The sequence below is a fragment of the Poecilia latipinna genome, unplaced genomic scaffold (genome assembly GCF_001443285.1).
Source record: "Poecilia latipinna isolate Pla-1442-1.1 unplaced genomic scaffold, P_latipinna-1.0 Scaffold451, whole genome shotgun sequence".
Classification (NCBI taxonomy): Eukaryota; Metazoa; Chordata; class Actinopteri; order Cyprinodontiformes; family Poeciliidae; genus Poecilia; species Poecilia latipinna.
The window spans coordinates 7501-23886 of NW_015113067.1; the positions used below are offsets into that span (position 1 = coordinate 7501).

The 16386-nt window shown below is 41.4% G+C and overlaps 3 protein-coding genes and 1 long non-coding RNA gene across 5 annotated transcripts in view; 1 reads left to right on the forward strand and 3 right to left on the reverse strand.

The window, feature by feature from the left end:
- Positions 1 to 6500, reverse strand: part of gspt1 (G1 to S phase transition 1) — a 13357-nt gene extending 6857 nt beyond the window's left edge. The window contains exons 1-8 of the mRNA XM_015038751.1: positions 5973 to 6500; positions 5687 to 5731; positions 2765 to 3034; positions 2641 to 2674; positions 2056 to 2133; positions 1786 to 1966; positions 977 to 1131; positions 744 to 884 (exon numbers count right to left, since the gene is read on the reverse strand). Coding sequence (XP_014894237.1) covers positions 744 to 884; positions 977 to 1131; positions 1786 to 1966; positions 2056 to 2133; positions 2641 to 2674; positions 2765 to 3034; positions 5687 to 5731; positions 5973 to 6168 — 1100 coding nt within the window. The 5' untranslated portion in view covers positions 6169 to 6500. The remainder of the gene's footprint in view (positions 1 to 743; positions 885 to 976; positions 1132 to 1785; positions 1967 to 2055; positions 2134 to 2640; positions 2675 to 2764; positions 3035 to 5686; positions 5732 to 5972) is intronic.
- Positions 1 to 8379, forward strand: part of LOC106951313 (uncharacterized) — a 14296-nt gene extending 5917 nt beyond the window's left edge. Inside the window, exons 2-3 of the long non-coding RNA XR_001425791.1 lie at positions 2594 to 2597; positions 8364 to 8379. This is a non-coding gene — a long non-coding RNA (uncharacterized LOC106951313). The remainder of the gene's footprint in view (positions 1 to 2593; positions 2598 to 8363) is intronic.
- dmc1 (DNA meiotic recombinase 1) lies at positions 6954 to 11968 on the reverse strand. Of its 2 annotated transcripts, XM_015038758.1 has the most exons (13): positions 11696 to 11968; positions 11516 to 11560; positions 10653 to 10799; positions 10491 to 10573; positions 10352 to 10404; positions 10220 to 10261; positions 10002 to 10074; positions 9408 to 9499; positions 9241 to 9314; positions 8405 to 8519; positions 7498 to 7558; positions 7312 to 7428; positions 6954 to 7233 (listed from the first exon to the last, which is right to left on the reverse strand). In XM_015038758.1, the coding sequence occupies exons 1-13, from the start codon at positions 11750 to 11752 to the stop codon at positions 7164 to 7166; spliced, it is 1029 nt and encodes a 342-aa protein (XP_014894244.1). In that variant the 5' UTR covers positions 11753 to 11968; the 3' UTR covers positions 6954 to 7163. The 2 variants fall into 2 exon arrangements, 1 of the variants encoding a protein (XP_014894244.1); XR_001425790.1 differs by lacking the exon at positions 6954 to 7233 and having other exon boundaries at positions 7402 to 7428; positions 8405 to 8589.
- Positions 11969 to 13239: 1271 nt separating this feature from the next.
- Positions 13240 to 16268, reverse strand: tomm22 (translocase of outer mitochondrial membrane 22 homolog (yeast)). Its single transcript, XM_015038763.1, has 4 exons — positions 15940 to 16268; positions 15569 to 15687; positions 14661 to 14778; positions 13240 to 13552 (listed from the first exon to the last, which is right to left on the reverse strand). Exons 1-4 carry the CDS (start codon positions 16027 to 16029, stop codon positions 13478 to 13480), a joined length of 402 nt encoding a protein of 133 aa, XP_014894249.1. The 5' UTR covers positions 16030 to 16268; the 3' UTR covers positions 13240 to 13477.
- Positions 16269 to 16386: the final 118 nt, after the last annotated feature.

Here is a 16386-nt window from a genome sequence, read left to right on the forward strand (position 1 = left end):
GATGGATAGTTGGATGGACGGATGGTTGGATGGATGGATGGATAGTTGGATGGACGGATGGTTGGATGGATGGATAGTTGGATGGACGGATGGTTGGATGGATGGATGGATGGTTGGTTGGTTGGATGGTTGGATGGATGGATAGTTGGATGGATGGACGGATGGATGGTTGGATGTACGGATGGATGGATGGATAGTTTGATGGATGGATGGTTGGATGGGTGGATGATTGGTTGGTTGGATGGATGGATAGTTGGATGGATGGATGGTTGGATGGATGGATAGTTGGATGGATGGATGGATGTACGGATGGATGGATGGATGGATAGTTTGATGGATGGATGGTTGGATGGATGGATGGATAGTTGGATGGATGGATGGATGGATGGATGGATGTACGGATGGATGGATGGATAGTTTGATGGATGGATGGTTGGATGGGTGGATGGATGGATGGATGGATAGTTGGATGGACGGATGGTTGGATGGATGGATGGATAGTTGGATGGACGGATGGTTGGATGGATGGATGGATGTACGGATGGATAACAATGGGCCTTTAGTCCAACCGGTCAGGTCCAGTAAGGCGCTCGCCGGCCCTTTAATGGAGAGCCGAGCTGCGTTTTAACCGCTTCCTGTATGACCCCGAAGCTAGCTGAGGTCACTTCCTGTCTCTGCCATGGCTACCTCTGTTGCCATGGTTACCCGGTGCTTCGTTCCCAGAGGATGTGCTTCAGACTTACGTGTACCAGGGACACTCGGGCACTGGGTCTTTGAGGTTGGCACCTGTGAGTCCAGAACAAGGCATGAAGTGGATGTCCTTCTTTGGGTTGAAGCCCACCTTCTTTAAAAATGGCACCAGCTTCTCTTTACACTCCTCATACCTGCAGGAAGCCAACACAGGACAGCCTGGTAGCTATGGCGACGGCAACCTGTCTGTGTGTGTAAAATTATCTGGGTGTTCAATAGCCGTCACCTTTCGAGGCTCCAGTTCACGGTGGGGTCATCCATCTTGTTGACCAGAACGATCAGATGTTTAACGCCGGCTGTTTTAGCTAGCATGGCGTGCTCCCGCGTCTGGCCGCCCTTCTCAAAGCCCGTCTCAAACTCGCCTTTTCTGGCCGAAATGACCTGAAACAAGACGGATGATCAATCAGAAGAGCTAATTACCGTCAGGCAGCGGCGGGCTAACGGCCGCTAACAGTGGAGCTAACTTTTCATTCACCTTGGATAAAAAAAAGCTAAACGTTAACTTTTTTGCTAACTTTGAAAACGTTTACTTAGATTCCCCAACATTTGCAATAAGACTGAAACCAGTGAAAGTTTGTCCCTAAAGCTCGAACTGTGCAGGTAGACGTGTCATGACAAACCTGATCCTGGTGGGGGCGATACACCATGTTGTAGCACATTGCATCATTAATACATGGTGGTATAAAAATGGCTCAGTTTAGCGCTTTCATATTAGCTTTGGCTATCTGCCATGTCGGTAAAACATTCTAGCGTCATGTTTATGACTAGTCTGTTAGCATTAGCGTAGCATAAGCTTCAAACTCCTTCCAACTAGAAACTTCAGGTGGATTTCAAGGCAAATTAACTCAAAGTACAATTATTTACCCCAGAAATCTGAAAAGTGTGGCATACATTTGTATTTAGACCTCTTTTACTGTGGTACCCCCAAATAATGTCCAGTGTAGCAGCCTTTGAACGTAACGAGAGTCCAGCTGTGTGTAGTTTACTAACTGCTGCATTAAAGATGTTTTGAGCAGAACTTGAGTTGCTCCTCACCAGAACCGCCAGGTCGGCCTGCGACGCGCCGCCGATCATGTTGGGGACGAAGCTCTTGTGTCCCGGCGCGTCCAGGATGGTGAAATGTTTCTTCTCCGTCTCAAAGTAAGCCCTCCCCACCTCCACCGTCTTGCCCTTGTCTCTCTCCTCCTGGTTGGTGTCCAGAGCCCACGACAAATACCTGCAACAGCCAACCGTTATCCCGACTTACTGCTGAGACCCAGAATGTCCAGACGTGACCAGAACCAGAACCCGGAGCGCCTGGCTCACCATGTCTCCCTGTTCTTCTCCTTCGCCTCTCGTTCGTATTTCTCCAGCGTTCGCTTGTCCACCATCCCAGTGAGGTACCTGAAAGCCCACAGAGCAAAAAAGATTTGGAACAAAGTAACTGATTATCAATCACTTAATATTTTAAATTGATATAATTAAACAGACCAAAATATAAGTAAAATGAAAGTTTTGGTATTTTATGGAAACTTCTCATGTTTATGCAGACACTTGTTTTCTAGAAGCCTAACTGCTCAATGCGTCGAGTTGGAAAGCAGGAAGATCAGCTGCTTCACAGCAGCTTTCCCTCCCCAACATGGAGGCTCAATGCCGCTCAACCTCCATGTTTGTTTAACATGATTCCCAGTCGACTGTCTTCTGCTTCATTAACTTTAGATTCTAATAGCTTTTAAAAGTAGCTCAGCCTCTCTGAGTCTCCAGACGCCATGTTTAATTCCTAACAGGAAGTGGTTTGTGATTGGCTGACAGGTTTTAGCCGAGTGCTGCACTGCCCCCTGTGGGTGTGGCATGTAACGCTCAGTGGTGTAATTCAGCAGGTTGGTGTGGAAGAACATGATGAAACCTCACATGATCTGCCCTCCGATGGTGGATTTACCAGCATCTGGAGCAGAAAAACCAAACGTTAAACATCTTTTATGTGAATAAAACTGCAGAAGAAGAAGAAAGAGGCGCAGAGAGGAAGCGTACGCACCGACGTGACCGATGAAGACGACGTTCACGTGTTCCTTCTTGGGAGCATCAGGCGGCGGCGGGGCCACCTTAGGGAGGGGGATCTCCTCCTCTTCCTCCTCCATCATCTCCTCATCCTCTCTCCCCGCGGCGCCGCCTTCTTCGCCGCCCCCCTCCGTTCCCAGCTCCTCCTGCCCGCCGCCTCCCTCGCCTCCCCCGGGCTCCTCCTTCTGCTCCCACGTTTCCTCCTCCGCCGCCATGTCAGCCTCTGTGTTTCCGTTCTCCACTGGTGCTGGAAACACACACAGACGACTCTTCACTCCTGAAACCACGGCCCATGGTTTCCGTCAAAACACGGACGGAACCGCAGAACTTAAAAACAAAATGGAATCCACAACGAAACGCAAATTAACAGGGAAGGGGAGACAGACGTGAAGTATTTTGGTCACTGCAGCTCCCGTACCTGGTGAGGCGGGGCGCGGCTCTACTATTCACCATAAAACTGCACAAACTGAAATTACAAGAATAAACTGGCTTACTGGAAACACCATTTTGGAAAAAGAAAATTATGTTTTTCAATAAAAAGTTTTCAGCTCAATCAAAATTACTGTATTTCGCTAAACTTCAATATAAACACTTTTCTCACACGAGTCACAACAGGATGTTACTACTGGTAGAAATGAAGACGACAGGAAGTGTTAGATGATGATGTCACGGCTTGTGCTTTTCTTATTTAAAGGGCCAGTACTGAACGTTTCCCACAACACTGGCCCACCTTTCCTCCTCTGCCAGCAGTGTCAGCAAAATAAAGTAACTTTTTTTTTTTTATATAACATTAATTGGAATTTTTTTAAGACAGCAAGTCAAAACTCTAGTCAAGGATTTTTTTTATGATACATGATAAACGATATGTTCAACCCTGCTGCAGATAATCTAACAAATAATTCTGAAGCTCCTCCTCCTTCTCCAAATATGGTCACTTCCTTCCTTTACAGGAAGGAAGCAGCCAAAACAAAGTGTTAAAGGCGCAGTATCATGTTTTTCAGGCACATAGAGCCATTTTATAGCATAATAAAGTAATTGCTACCTTCAGCTGATAAAAAATGGTATACATCTCAAATATGATCACAAAATTTACTTCCTAATTTAACTCCTTAAAATTGGGCCTCTGTCTCTTTAAGAAGCTCCTGCTCTTTCTGAAGCTCCGCCCCCAGGACGTCATCCCAACATGGCTCCTCCATTAATGTTTTACCAGGGTTGCTCAGAGCAGCAGTTTGCTAATTGCTGCTGGCTAGTTTGAAGGAGCAGAGCAGGGGATGAGCTGTGCTTCATGTGGCATTCGTTTATGTTAACCTCATTTTTTTGTTTTTTTGCTTAATAAAATTCTTATAGGGGTTAATTTTCAACAGGATTTGACATAAAGCTAATTTTGTAAGTTGTTTTGCTAAATTTTTGCTTCTGGAATAACCTGCAGTGGATTTTTGTGTTTAAAGAAAGCTTGAGACATAAAATTTAAATAAAATCAATTCAAATTAGCAGTTGCAGTTTGCAAATCTACACATCCCACTAAGTTTAATTGATTTTATTGCAATTTCATGTCTCAAACTTCCTTTAGATTATAAACACAAAAATGGGCTGCAGTTTATTTCAGAGGCAATAATTTAGCATCCAAAAGAAAAATAACCTGTAAAATCCCCCTTGTTTGTCAAATCCTGTTGTAAAATAACCATCAGAAATTTTATTGAGCTAAAAATTGCAGGTGAACATAAATGCATGCCACATCTTTTTATTTGTAAAATTATTCAAAACCCAATCAATAATTTCACTTCCATGTCACAATTATGCATCATTTGATGTCCATCGTAAAGAATCTAGTAAACACACGGAACAAGAAGCCGAGTCTCTCATCAAGACAGGAAGAAAAGAACATTTTGCCAAACACGCCTCTCATTTCTGCAACTCTGAGATGGTGAGACCGTCACTGCAACTGTTCAGTACGTTTCCTTCTCTGCCTCCACAAACTGCAAGTGAGCAACTCAGAAATCCACCCAGCTCTGGATTTAAAGACAAACTCATCCTGCATGATAACAGGCAAGTCTGGAAAAATGTCCTTCTGTCATGTTTTATTAACTAAACGCAGACAAATGAAATTAAACAAGACAAAATGGAGATGGAACAACAAACTGGAAAAAAAACCAGGCAAGAGAGAGAAACCGGCATGGAGAATAAAATCGATCTGTAAAGGAAAAATCTGAAGAGGAGGAAAAGAAACTGGCTTTTAAACTACAGGGAGGGTGATTCAGTGACATGAGGGACGGAGACAGATGGAACAAGAAAACGAGGATCTAAAACACAGAAACCAGAACTAACTGGTATAAACAGCTCTTAGTGACAAAACACAATATGTTTGGAAAAAGAAACTTAAACTACAGGGAGGTTGAATGAGGACATGAGGAAAGGTGACAAACAGGGAACTAGAAAGTGAGCAGAGGGCAAAACTAACTGGTATGGATGGCAACTGGTGACAAAAATAACAGGTTAAGCCAATAAAAAGGACAGATTTATCTGCTGATGTGACTACAACTGAAAATAAAGCAGTATCTAACTGATCGCCCTATGAAGGACAGAACCAGCAGTTTCTGACAGCATTCCTCTGCAGGATCACAACCGGCGGGGGGCCCAGGGCCAGCAGCATGGCGCCCATCACACCAAGTGTCAATGGGATGTCTATTTTGAGCCGGGCAGAGCGAGGTTGCATCATTTTCTCTGCGTAGCCCCCATGCACAGGGACCATCCAGGGCCAGAAACCCAAATAAGGAGCAGCCACCAACATAAGCGTGGGTCCAAAACCGGGTGTGAATACATGAAAAGAGCCCCACTTTCACGCCAAACCGTGACAAACGGCGAGACTGGAAGCAGAACATGTGGAGTTCGGGGTGCGTACCGGCTGTGTCCGTCACCTCCATGCTAGCAGCTGGTTCCGGAGGACCTGAGGGGACACACAGCACAGCAAGCACAACTTTCAGAAATGCCCACAACATCCTGCTCGTATCTTACGTATAAATATGAGCGTAAATATGTTGCAGCATAGCTGTTCCACTAACACAGCCCCGGCTGACGGGCCGACGTGTTGATCAGCGGCTGAAACGTGATTAACTGAAGCAGGAAAGCTAAGCTAGCATCAGAGCTAGCAGCCTGGGCTAACTTCCAGCTGACTGGCGTTCACCCACCGTCTGAAGCCGGGATTCCGGCGCTGCTGGCCTGAAGGAAGCTCGGCACAAACACCGGGGCGTTCACGTTGGGGACGAACGGCTTGGCGTTCACATTGAGGGCGGCGAAGGCGGCTGGGAGCTCCGCCGCGGGAGCCGGGGCCTCGGCATCCTCCTCCTGCTCCCATGAATCCGGGGCTGTGTCTCTCGAGTCCATGGCTTCTTCTTCTTCTTCTGGAGTTGAACAACTTGTAGGCCGCCCTCCGAGTCAAGGTGGGCCGGTTCTGCGGTTCCGTTCAGACGCGATGAGTTGCTGCTTTGGTTCAGACTCGGAGGAACTCGCCTGGTGAAGTTCCCATAGCGATTCAGTCTGGCTTTCACCAGCATATGGATCTGCGAGTAGCGCTGCGCCCGGAGCGAGCTGCAAGTCCCGCTGGCGCCACCAGGGGGCGGCATGGCGCCACCACTGAAACCAACGCGTTTTACTATTTAAACAGAGGCGGACAGAGTAAGATTAGCAGCACTTGAACAGAGTGGGGTGGTGACCGGTTACATTTACTCTGTTATTTACTTGAGCTACTTTTTTTTATTACCCGCACCTTGGACACCCGTCCATAATATAATTATTACATTCATTTAACATAAATGCTGCTTCAAACCTTCTGACTTTGTTCTCTGGTGGAAAACTTTATTACCAGATAATATCATTTTTCACCCCAGAGTTTAAATAAATTTACAAAAAATGTTCTGACCAACTTCTTTGGATTTTAGCAAATGAAAATAATTTCAGTGATTTTAACTGATGTAAAACATGATAATTTTGGTCTAATTAAACTTCAGAAAGGGAGGAAAAATATTTTAATTTATTTTATGTATGCATAGTTATACACCTCCCATAATGGTAACAGTGTTTGATGTTTTTCTATCCATACTTGTGAATTTAACTGATTTGTTCTAACATTTCTAGTTATTAATCCAAATAAAAGTGAGAAAACTCCCAGATTTAACTCATTTTATGATTTAATTAAACTTTCAGTGAACTGAAGCATCACAACTGAGAGCACACATATAACAGTTAGTAAAATTACTGAAGTACGACATCAACGGAACAACTTTTAATGAATATATGGATGTGACTCCAATAAATAGAGGTTAAAATAATAAATAAAGATAATAAATATTAATCATGTGTGAACAGGTGGATTAGATGCTTCACTCTTTAGCGTCAGTAACTCCTCCTCCAGAGATGGCAAACGTGGCTTCATTCTCAGGCATATCAGGGCTAGAACAATCACAAACAGATCCATCAAAACCGTAAATATGGCCGACAAGCTAGAGGTTCTGTGGAGCGACGGCTCACCTGTCAAATATCTTGGCGATCCTCATCTCGCCGCGGCCCTTCCTCAGGCTGATGCGGGTGGTGGAGGCGTGGGCCAGGATGTGTCCGCCGATCGGCTTCTTGGGGTCGGCCTGAAATCTGAAACATCAAAAGGTTTAAAGAAGCAGACTAGAGGCCGGGAGGAGGCGGGGCTTTCTCGGCTCTTACGTCATTCCTGCTCCGGGATCCGCCGTCATCTGGTTGGTAACGAACACGGCGACGTTGTACTCTGAGGACGAGATGAACGGATGAAAACAGACAGGAAACAGAAACCAGATGAACCTTAACGTGACCTATGGTGCTTCCCTAAACAGGATCAATCTGTGGCCTATACAAAACATGCTAGTTTTTGCTGAAAATCCTTCAGAGTGGGCTGTTTTAATGTCTCTGTTGCTTTAAATCCAAATAAGCAGCTGCTGGCCACGCCCCCAACTGCTATCAGATGAGCAGTTATACAACCATGCATCTTAGAAAAGCAGAAGTGGAGCTTCATGCACAACCGACACAAATGCAGCAAATTATTAGAGCATTGTAGATTGAAAAAAAATGAGCAAAAGAGGAAAATTTAGATTTTTTTCTAGAAAAATTCTCAATTTCAGAGTTTTTCTTAGTGGATATTTACTCTTTAATAGCCGTCAAAGCAAGTGATTTCTGGCTGGTAAGTCAACAACTAAACAGTCAGTTACTAAATTAGTTGATGATTATTTCAATAATGGGTTCATCACGATTAATCTGATGAACCTAATTAATAATCCAGTTTATTGAATTGGTCTGCAGGCGATGAGGACTTGTCTGTTCAAGGTTAATTTCATGTTAAATGTTCATTTAACAGACGGATTCTTCCTGTTTTAATCGAGTTTGAACTGAATGCAACATGGTGTACTTTTTAAATTAAAGACTTTATTTCCAAACTCACTGAGAATCGATTATGGAATCGGTACAGATAAATTCTCATCAGTTCCCATCTCCAGACGTATTAACACTGGAGTAAAGATTCAGTGAGACTCTCAGATGTCCTTTGAGCTCAAACTGAGCCAGAACCAGAACCAGAACCCATCCTGGTTCTGGTTCCCACCTTCAGAGATCTTCTGCAGCCTGGAGAGCATCTGGGCCAGCTTCTGCTGCCGCTCGGCCAGCTCCCCGCGGCCGGAGAAGTCCACTCTGAACAGAGCCATGATGGAGTCGATGATCTGAAGAGGAAGAGCCGACAGGGCGGCGTGAACGCAGGACCGTTTCCATAGAAACATCTACGTCTTCAAACTTTTACAGCACAAATTGGGAGATAAAAACAACACAAATTAACTAAAATACAGTTTAAATTCACCATCGTGTTTTTAATATACTGTTACACAGCAGGGACCAGTAAAACTAAAATATAACCGAATGTATTGTTTTATAAACCTCATTACTGGTTCAATAACAAAACATTAATTTAACAAAAACAAATCTCCAATTTCAGTAACATTTAAAGTATAAAATATGAGTCAGTGTTTATTTCAATTACACGGGTCGATGAGTGACTGAGTCATCAGAAATAATAACTATTCAAAAATCAAATAAAAAATGTTCTCTTTACGTTTTCTGGCTTTTAGCAAATAGAAATAATTTTCATGATTCTAACTAAAATAAAACCAGAAAAGTTTAATGTTACTTAACTTCAGAGAGTGAAAATAAAAACCTTCTGTGTGTGAAAATATCTGGTTTCAACTGTAAGTTTTGTTTTCTTAATTTAGGTGGAATTAAATATTTCATTGCGCTTCATTATGAAACTCTGCAGTTAGAATATCAAGGACTTTCCAGGACTTTCCAAACCTTGAAATCACCTGTGAGTGTTTCAGGATGGAAAAGGTCAAACTATCGATGATTACCTTCCTGACGCAGCAGGAAATCAATCAGAGGTTTGCAGCTCACCAGCAGCTTGAACACGCCGCCTTCTTCATGAAACTTTGCTGCTACGAAGTCCAGCAGCTCCATCTGGTGTTCGCCTGCAGGAACAGCAACTTCCTGTTGTGACTTCCTGTCGCTCAGACAGGAAGTCACAACAAGGCTTCAGGAAGTGGACGCTGAGCTGGTCGTACTGGTGTAGGCGCGGGCGTAAAGCACGTTGTCCAGCACGGCGTCGTGATCCACGTTGAACCGGTCTGCAATGTCCCGCAACCGGTCTGGGCGGCTGCAAGGAGGTCAAAGGTCACAACATACAGAAGAACAGCCTTAGCCTGATTTTAATTCAGATTTATAGCCTGTTTAAAAATGTTTTTTTTATCTCTTATTCTGGGCGTCTGAGTCGAACTGACAGGAAGAATCAAACTAAATAAGGACAGAAAGAAGGAAGGATACAAGGAAAGAAGAAAAGAAAAGAGGAAAGTGCAACACAAAAAGTAATAAAAAAAGGAAAGGAAGGAAGGAAGAAGGATGAAATGGAAAGAAAGTAGGAAGGAAGAAAGAAATTAAGAAAGGACAAGAGGAAGGACGAAAGCAGAGAAGGAAACAAGGTAGAGAGAAAGGAAGAAAGGAGGAACAAAAGAAAGAAAGGCAGGAAGAAAGAAGGAAACGACAAAGGAAGGAAGAAAAGAGGAAAGAAAGGATCCATTAATGGAAAAACAGAGGGAGAAAAAGAACAAGCAGGAAAAATAGAAGGAAAGGAAAGAAGGATAAACTTGCTCTAAGGATACAAGGTGTTCTCCGTATCGATGAAGATGACTTTCCCACCGGAGTATCCGTCTTCACCTGGCAGCTGGGCCGTGACTGGAGGGGCGAAACACACGTCACGTAACAAAACAGCCACAAAATATGAAAATATAACCACAAATTATTAAAAACTAGTCAGAGTAAGGTACAATATAACCATAATAAATGATAGTGAAGCTGATGTGTAGCAGGACTTGCTCACCACAGAGTGTGTGAGAAAGCTGCGTTTTTCCCGTCCGAAACTCTGAGGAAAATCAGATCATTAAATAAAAAGATCTTTTAGTTTATTATTAGTTTGTTACATAACAATTTAAAAAGCGACATGTCTTCTCACCTCCGAAGGCCTCAGTGATGGCCATGCTCTCTATCCCTCCACCCAGCAGCTTACTGCACACACACACACACACACACACACACACACACATGAGTGAACCCAGATAAAACACGCAGCAGCTGAACTTTGCGATCTTAACTCAAACTCCTGGCTGCCCGTCGTCACGTGGAAAACCTGCTTCCTCCTGGCGCTGTACTCGAAGGCCGTCTGGAATCCAACGTTCTGCTCAGGAAAACCAAAATGACTCAGAGCTACGCTCCTGTCCATTTCTGCGTAACAGAATAACAGAGGGGCGTCTAACCAGCATCTTTCCTGCCGCCTCCTTGATTTTCTCCACCTTGGCCTCCGACAGGCCCTTGATGTTGCACAGAGCTTTGCGCGTCGTCATCTGGATCCCTTTAACGGTGCAGATTCCCACCGACTTCAGCTTCTTAATGTCCGCCATGTTCTGGACAAAAACACAAAATAATACACTCTGTCTCTTTATAACCACAAAATTCACAGCATTTATTAGGATTTGATGCAATAGGCACAAACAGTTCAAAGCTGAGAAGAGAAGGAAAAATGAACCGTCATTTTGGGTCTTTAACAGTTTTGGACAAGTAGATTTTTAAACTTGAGCCTCATTCAGAGAGCCTCTGTAATAGGCATTTATCATTTATCGTGATAAAATTTCTTATAAAAATTTTGATTTATCTCTGTCAGAATAAATTCCGGATAATGAAGTAAAAAATAAAAATATGACCACATTGTTAGGATTGTTATTTGTATTATTTTCTTCACTGTTTGTTCCCCAAGAACATCAATAAATGTCAATGAACTTGAACATATAAATGCGGTTACTTTATGCAGGTCATGTGACAGGAATGTTTTCAGAGCAGAGTTTGTGATGTGACAGTCTGAGACACACAGTTACCTAAATAAGTAGCAATAACCAGTTATTATCATCATGTTTATCATTATCACAATATTACCACAAAATATTGTGATAAAAATTATCAATGGGCCTTATTACTGGACTTTGACTAGGCCATTCTGAGACATGAATCTGATCTTATTTACACAATTTTGTGTTACTCATAAAATCTAAATGATATACATTTAGCTTGTAGTCATAACGTTAAAAACTACATTTTCCAGGTGATTCTATGATATTTCACTTACTATCCCATGTTTCTGTAGGAGGTCAATGTCTTGAAAAAACGACTCCTGTTTGATTCAGAAGAAATAATCATATTAAAACACAAAAACAGACGGAAATCACTTCTAAATTATTCAGTCATATTATTTATTAATACCTACATTTTTAGGAAAAGGCTAAACTGTATTAGCTATCGATCTTACCTCGTTATCCTGGAAACCTGTATCATCATCAACAACTTGATCCTCAGCGAATTTCATTTTCAATTCAGAATGAAGCTTAAAAATGAAATATAAAATTTTACACGTTCAATTTTATCACTTAAAGGAGGTTTTAGCCAAAAAGCAGAGCAGCTAGCTCAATCGGAAGCTAGCTCTTGATTCACAAAATACCGACTGAAAAATAAACTAAAGAGGTTGGAATTAGTTGGTTCTGGTTATGTTAGCAAATAATAATAATAATAATAATAATAATAATAATAATAATAATAATAATAATTCAATACCAGATAATATATATATATATATAAAAGAAACCCAGTCCTAAAATAAAACTATCGCCTTTTGTTTCCTCTGACGGACAGCATCTGTCACTGGCGGGAAATTAGGACCTGCGATTTATTCAAGTACTAGCGGAAATTTGGATTGTCTTAGTCAAATCAACGCATAACTAATTAAGCACTCCATCATAAAGTTTAATCGGCTGTTGCTGGTTTTTACACAACGAACCTAACCAGATTTAATGTCCATGCTATTGTGTATTCATTAATAGGGAATCTGGTCTGAGAAACTGACAGGACACGGGCAGCTTATTCCCCTTGAAGCCCTCCTGAACGAGGAATAGAAACGCTATTGAACGCAACATTAGGTGCTGATTTAAGAAACAGATCAAAATGGACTCGGACTTCATCGCTTTGTTTTTATAAAGAGAAAAAATATCTTTTGTGAAAACTATATCTATTAATATTTACAAAAAAGAAAATCCTTTCATTTTCTCTTGCTTATATGTTAAATGTCTAAAAGAGGAAAAAGTCAAATTTCTTGCTTGTGTGCAGAAATTTGGTGAATAAAGCTGAGTCTGTTGAGAAAAACATGGTTCCACTTCATACGTGTAATTGTTTTTTTTTTTTATTCTGATAATGCTTTAGTTTTGTCATTCTAGTTTCTTTTATAAGACAAACAGACCTGAATAATCATTGAAATAAACCTTTATTATGACTTTTATGTTTTGTAATAAAAACATGCATCAACAGAAAGAAGTCATTCTGATCAATCTAGGTTTAACTTTCTGTATTTACTGCACTTATAAATACAATTAGTAGCAAAGTTTTGCAATCTGGAAAGAAATATATTTAAAGGTTATTTCTCCAGGAATAAATAAACTTTATTGCCTTAAAGGAGGAAATTTCACCATCTCAAATCTTACCAGCTTCATTGCATCTGCTCATGTTTCCCACACCATGATGCTGCCACCGCTGTGTCTCACAGTGGAGATGGTAGAGTGCTAGATGTCAAACGTACCGACTAATTCACCTGACCAGTGTTTTTCTCTCAGGTTTACCTGAGCAGAAGATCAAATCCTCAGAAGTCTTTTAAGTTATTTCAATGGGTTTTAATTGTTGCAGTCAAAAAAGAAGTGACACATGTTTAAGCATAAGACTTTCTCCTTAAATGGCAACAAGAAAAAAAAAAACTTTACATAGAATTGAAAAAAAAAAAAAAAAAAAAAATGGCGGCATCATTTATACCAACACAACGTTTCTACCTACCAGGACAGAACCACTGATCAGACTTCAGACAACGTCCACAACCTTCCTGACTCTGATCCAACAAACATTTACTTTCAGTATTTCTCTAAAAAAACAAACGAGTTGACAGAAGCGATAGCTGCTCCTGGATTACAGTCTCTGCATGACGTTGAGCACAAGGAGAGAGGCGAATCAGAGCGCTGTTGCTAGGCAGATTTCCCCAGATTCCTCCTGGTCCTCACACCTTGCCAGGTGCAGCAGGCATCATGCCGGGCATCCCGCCCGACATCGCAGTGTTGGGTCCTAACAGGATCTACAAACAAACAAAACATCTGTTCAGATTGTTGCTCAGTTAAAAGTCCAAGCAATTTTTTTAGGAAAAATAAGGAAATTTACTTTGTTGTATTACTTCAGGAAATGTGTTGTCATTCTTAAAGAGCCTCATTTTGTTTGTTTTTAGGTTTTTAAATAAATAGAAACAAAACTTTTGCAGAAAAGAAGAAATATACATTTTTCTTTTGTGGGATGTTGAAAATGAAGACAAATAGAAAATTTAAAAAGGCATAAACTGTCAAACTTACTGACAGAAAAACAATATGGATGGTAGTTTAGTGTCATTCTGTCACAGAAAATCTGTTTATTAATGAACCAACATTTGTCATAACATCTGTATCATCTGATGGTTAAATGATTTATTAAAACTCTCTGTATCATCAACCAATGTAAGATCTAGAAAAGAATAAATAATAATTACAATTGTTTTTTCCACTGTTTGTTATTCAATTAAAATTCAAAAATACGTTATTAATCCCAAAGGGAAATTAAATAAATGTAATTATTTACATTTATTATGCTCATTATATAAGCATAATCCTGTCCATTAACACATCAAATCACTGAAATCTACTTCAGTCAGTGTTACTGACCTGATGGACTGAAACTGAGTCGCTTCTTATCCTTTTATCTGCTAATAAAATAAAAACATATAGCTTAACGGTAACGATAACCAGAGCTGGCTGGACTCATTTGGTCTTTACAGTAATTGTATTTAAAACATCCCAGAGCCAAACACAGAGAGACAGCATTCAGCTTCTATGCGCCACAGATCTGAACCAACTTACAGAAAACTGAAACACTGAGTTCCTGCAAATCTAGACTAAAATCCCACCTGGTTACAGCTGCTTCTGAAACATAATAAATGAAACACAAACACTTTGATGTGTAACGACTGTACCCGACACAGCGTAATATTTCAGCAGTGTGTTCTCAGTTTGTGTTTTTATGGTGTGAAGCACTTTGAGCTGCCTTGTTGCTGAAATGTGCCTCACAAATAAACCCGCCTGAAAACATTAGCAGATCATTTTTTTGAATCCCATTATGTCAGAGTCAGTGAGCCGTCCACAGAGGCGCTGGTGCCTGACCTGTCTCTGCTGCTGCAGCTGCTGCTGCTCCAGCTGAAGCCGCTCCGTCTCGAACACCACCGGCAGCACCAGGATCATGAAGGAGGTCGTCCCCACCCACAGCGCCGAGCGGGAAAAGCTGCAACAACATCAACAGGCAGGTTAGCTTCTGCTGCAGGAGACGAGCCACTGAAGCTTTTCCCATCCTCAGATTCAGCATCAGCAGAAGTTCATGTTTTAAAGGAAACTCTCCAAATTTATTTCCCAAATCATAAAAAACATAACATTTAACTTTGAGATGTAGTTCTTCACACAAAGAGAAAATATGTATTTTTTTGTGATTAAATTCTGTTTTGATATCTGTTATTATTCAGAGTTGGGTAGGAACTACATTTACTTGAATAACCTGATTTGAAAAAAAAAATAAAAATTAGGAGTATTTTTACTGCACTGTAATTTCATTATGAAATATCTCTACTTTTACTTGAGTAAATTTCTGGATTCCAAATGAAAAACATTTGGAATCAGTACATTTTTAGGAACTCTACTCACCTCTGGGTAATAGTGCAGGTCCTCAAATTGCATTTCTAATTTATATATTTGTAAAGAGATGATCCATATTAATAAACACAAAGTAAATATGCAAGATTGTAGCCAGGAATAATGATTCCTTGTTTGTGTGCAGAAACAAGGATTCTGATTCTGACATTTAAAACAATCTGAAGGAGCTAAAACTTGAAGTCCAGATCTTTCAGAAACGCATTCATTTCTGAATAAACAGATATTTTTATATTACAAGTAAATATTAAGCGTTTAATAACCATAAAACTAATTTGTGTCCAACATCGGCATCTTTACACATTTCTGATTTTTGATTACTTGTGCGTCATTGTTGTGTTTCTGCTCATGTTTGACTGCTGGGACTGTACCTGTAAAACTTCTTTAACACGGAGACCGAGCACTGCGCGGAGGTCTCCGCAGCTGTCCTCACTGTGTCCGGGAACATCTCGGTCAGACCCCACAACCTCTCCACCAGGGTCTCATCCAGCTGAAGCAGACACACACAACACCGTTAGTTATCGCGATAAAAACAATTTAAGACAGATCAGCTTATACGGGAGATTATAGTCTGTTTAAAGCCTTGATCGGCCTGTTAATGGCAGCAGAACCTCAGGGAAGACTAGTAACAGGCACAACAGTTAGCTCACTTATTAGCACAGTCAGGCTAACAGGAAATTACACTACATCTTTACTCTTGTTAGCGCAGGTAAGATACATTAGTGAGAGGAAATATGCTAACATCTTCATCTTCATCGTCGTCTATTTCATCTTCTCGAAGCCGAGCAGACACCGGGCCTGACGCCGGGGACAGTTCTTCCACGGAAGCCATGTTTCCTCTTCACCTCCCCTGGTGGTAGCCCGGCTAACCTCACTGAAGTACGGCCAACGATTCTCTGGCAGCCGCGGGGCGGTTTTCAATAAATTAGTTTTTCCAAACAATTTCCAGAGTTTTTTCATTCAGATTAAGGCGAATCTGAGCACCGACACTCCGAGGTCACATACGGAAAAACGTGAGACTCGTCAGGGTCGCATGACGGTGGAAGGGCAGGGGTCAGTTTGGAGAAAACGCAAAACAAACTGCGCCCTCTACCGTGAGGACGGTCTAATAGCAAGTCTTGAATCAAAGTAGGATTCTTAGTTACTGGGTTTGCAGGGTTTTATATTCAGGTTCAGGTTTATATATATA

Excerpts from the sequence above, each read along its gene's own strand:
- dmc1 (XM_015038758.1), bottom strand. The coding sequence starts at position 11,752 with ATGAAATTCGCTGAGGATCAAGTTGTTGATGATGATACAGGTTTCCAG. Across the intron at positions 10,800-11,515 it reads TCCTACAGAAACATGGGATA|AACATGGCGGACATTAAGAA; the intron begins GTAAGTGAAATA and ends GTTTTTGTCCAG. Across the intron at positions 10,262-10,351 it reads CATCACTGAGGCCTTCGGAG|AGTTTCGGACGGGAAAAACG; the intron begins GTGAGAAGACAT and ends GATTTTCCTCAG.
- tomm22 (XM_015038763.1), bottom strand. The coding sequence starts at position 16,029 with ATGGCTTCCGTGGAAGAACTGTCCCCGGCGTCAGGCCCGGTGTCTGCT. Across the intron at positions 15,688-15,939 it reads ACGACGATGAAGATGAAGAT|CTGGATGAGACCCTGGTGGA; the intron begins GTTAGCATATTT and ends TGTCTGCTTCAG. Across the intron at positions 14,779-15,568 it reads GTGTTAAAGAAGTTTTACAG|CTTTTCCCGCTCGGCGCTGT; the intron begins GTACAGTCCCAG and ends ATGTTGTTGCAG.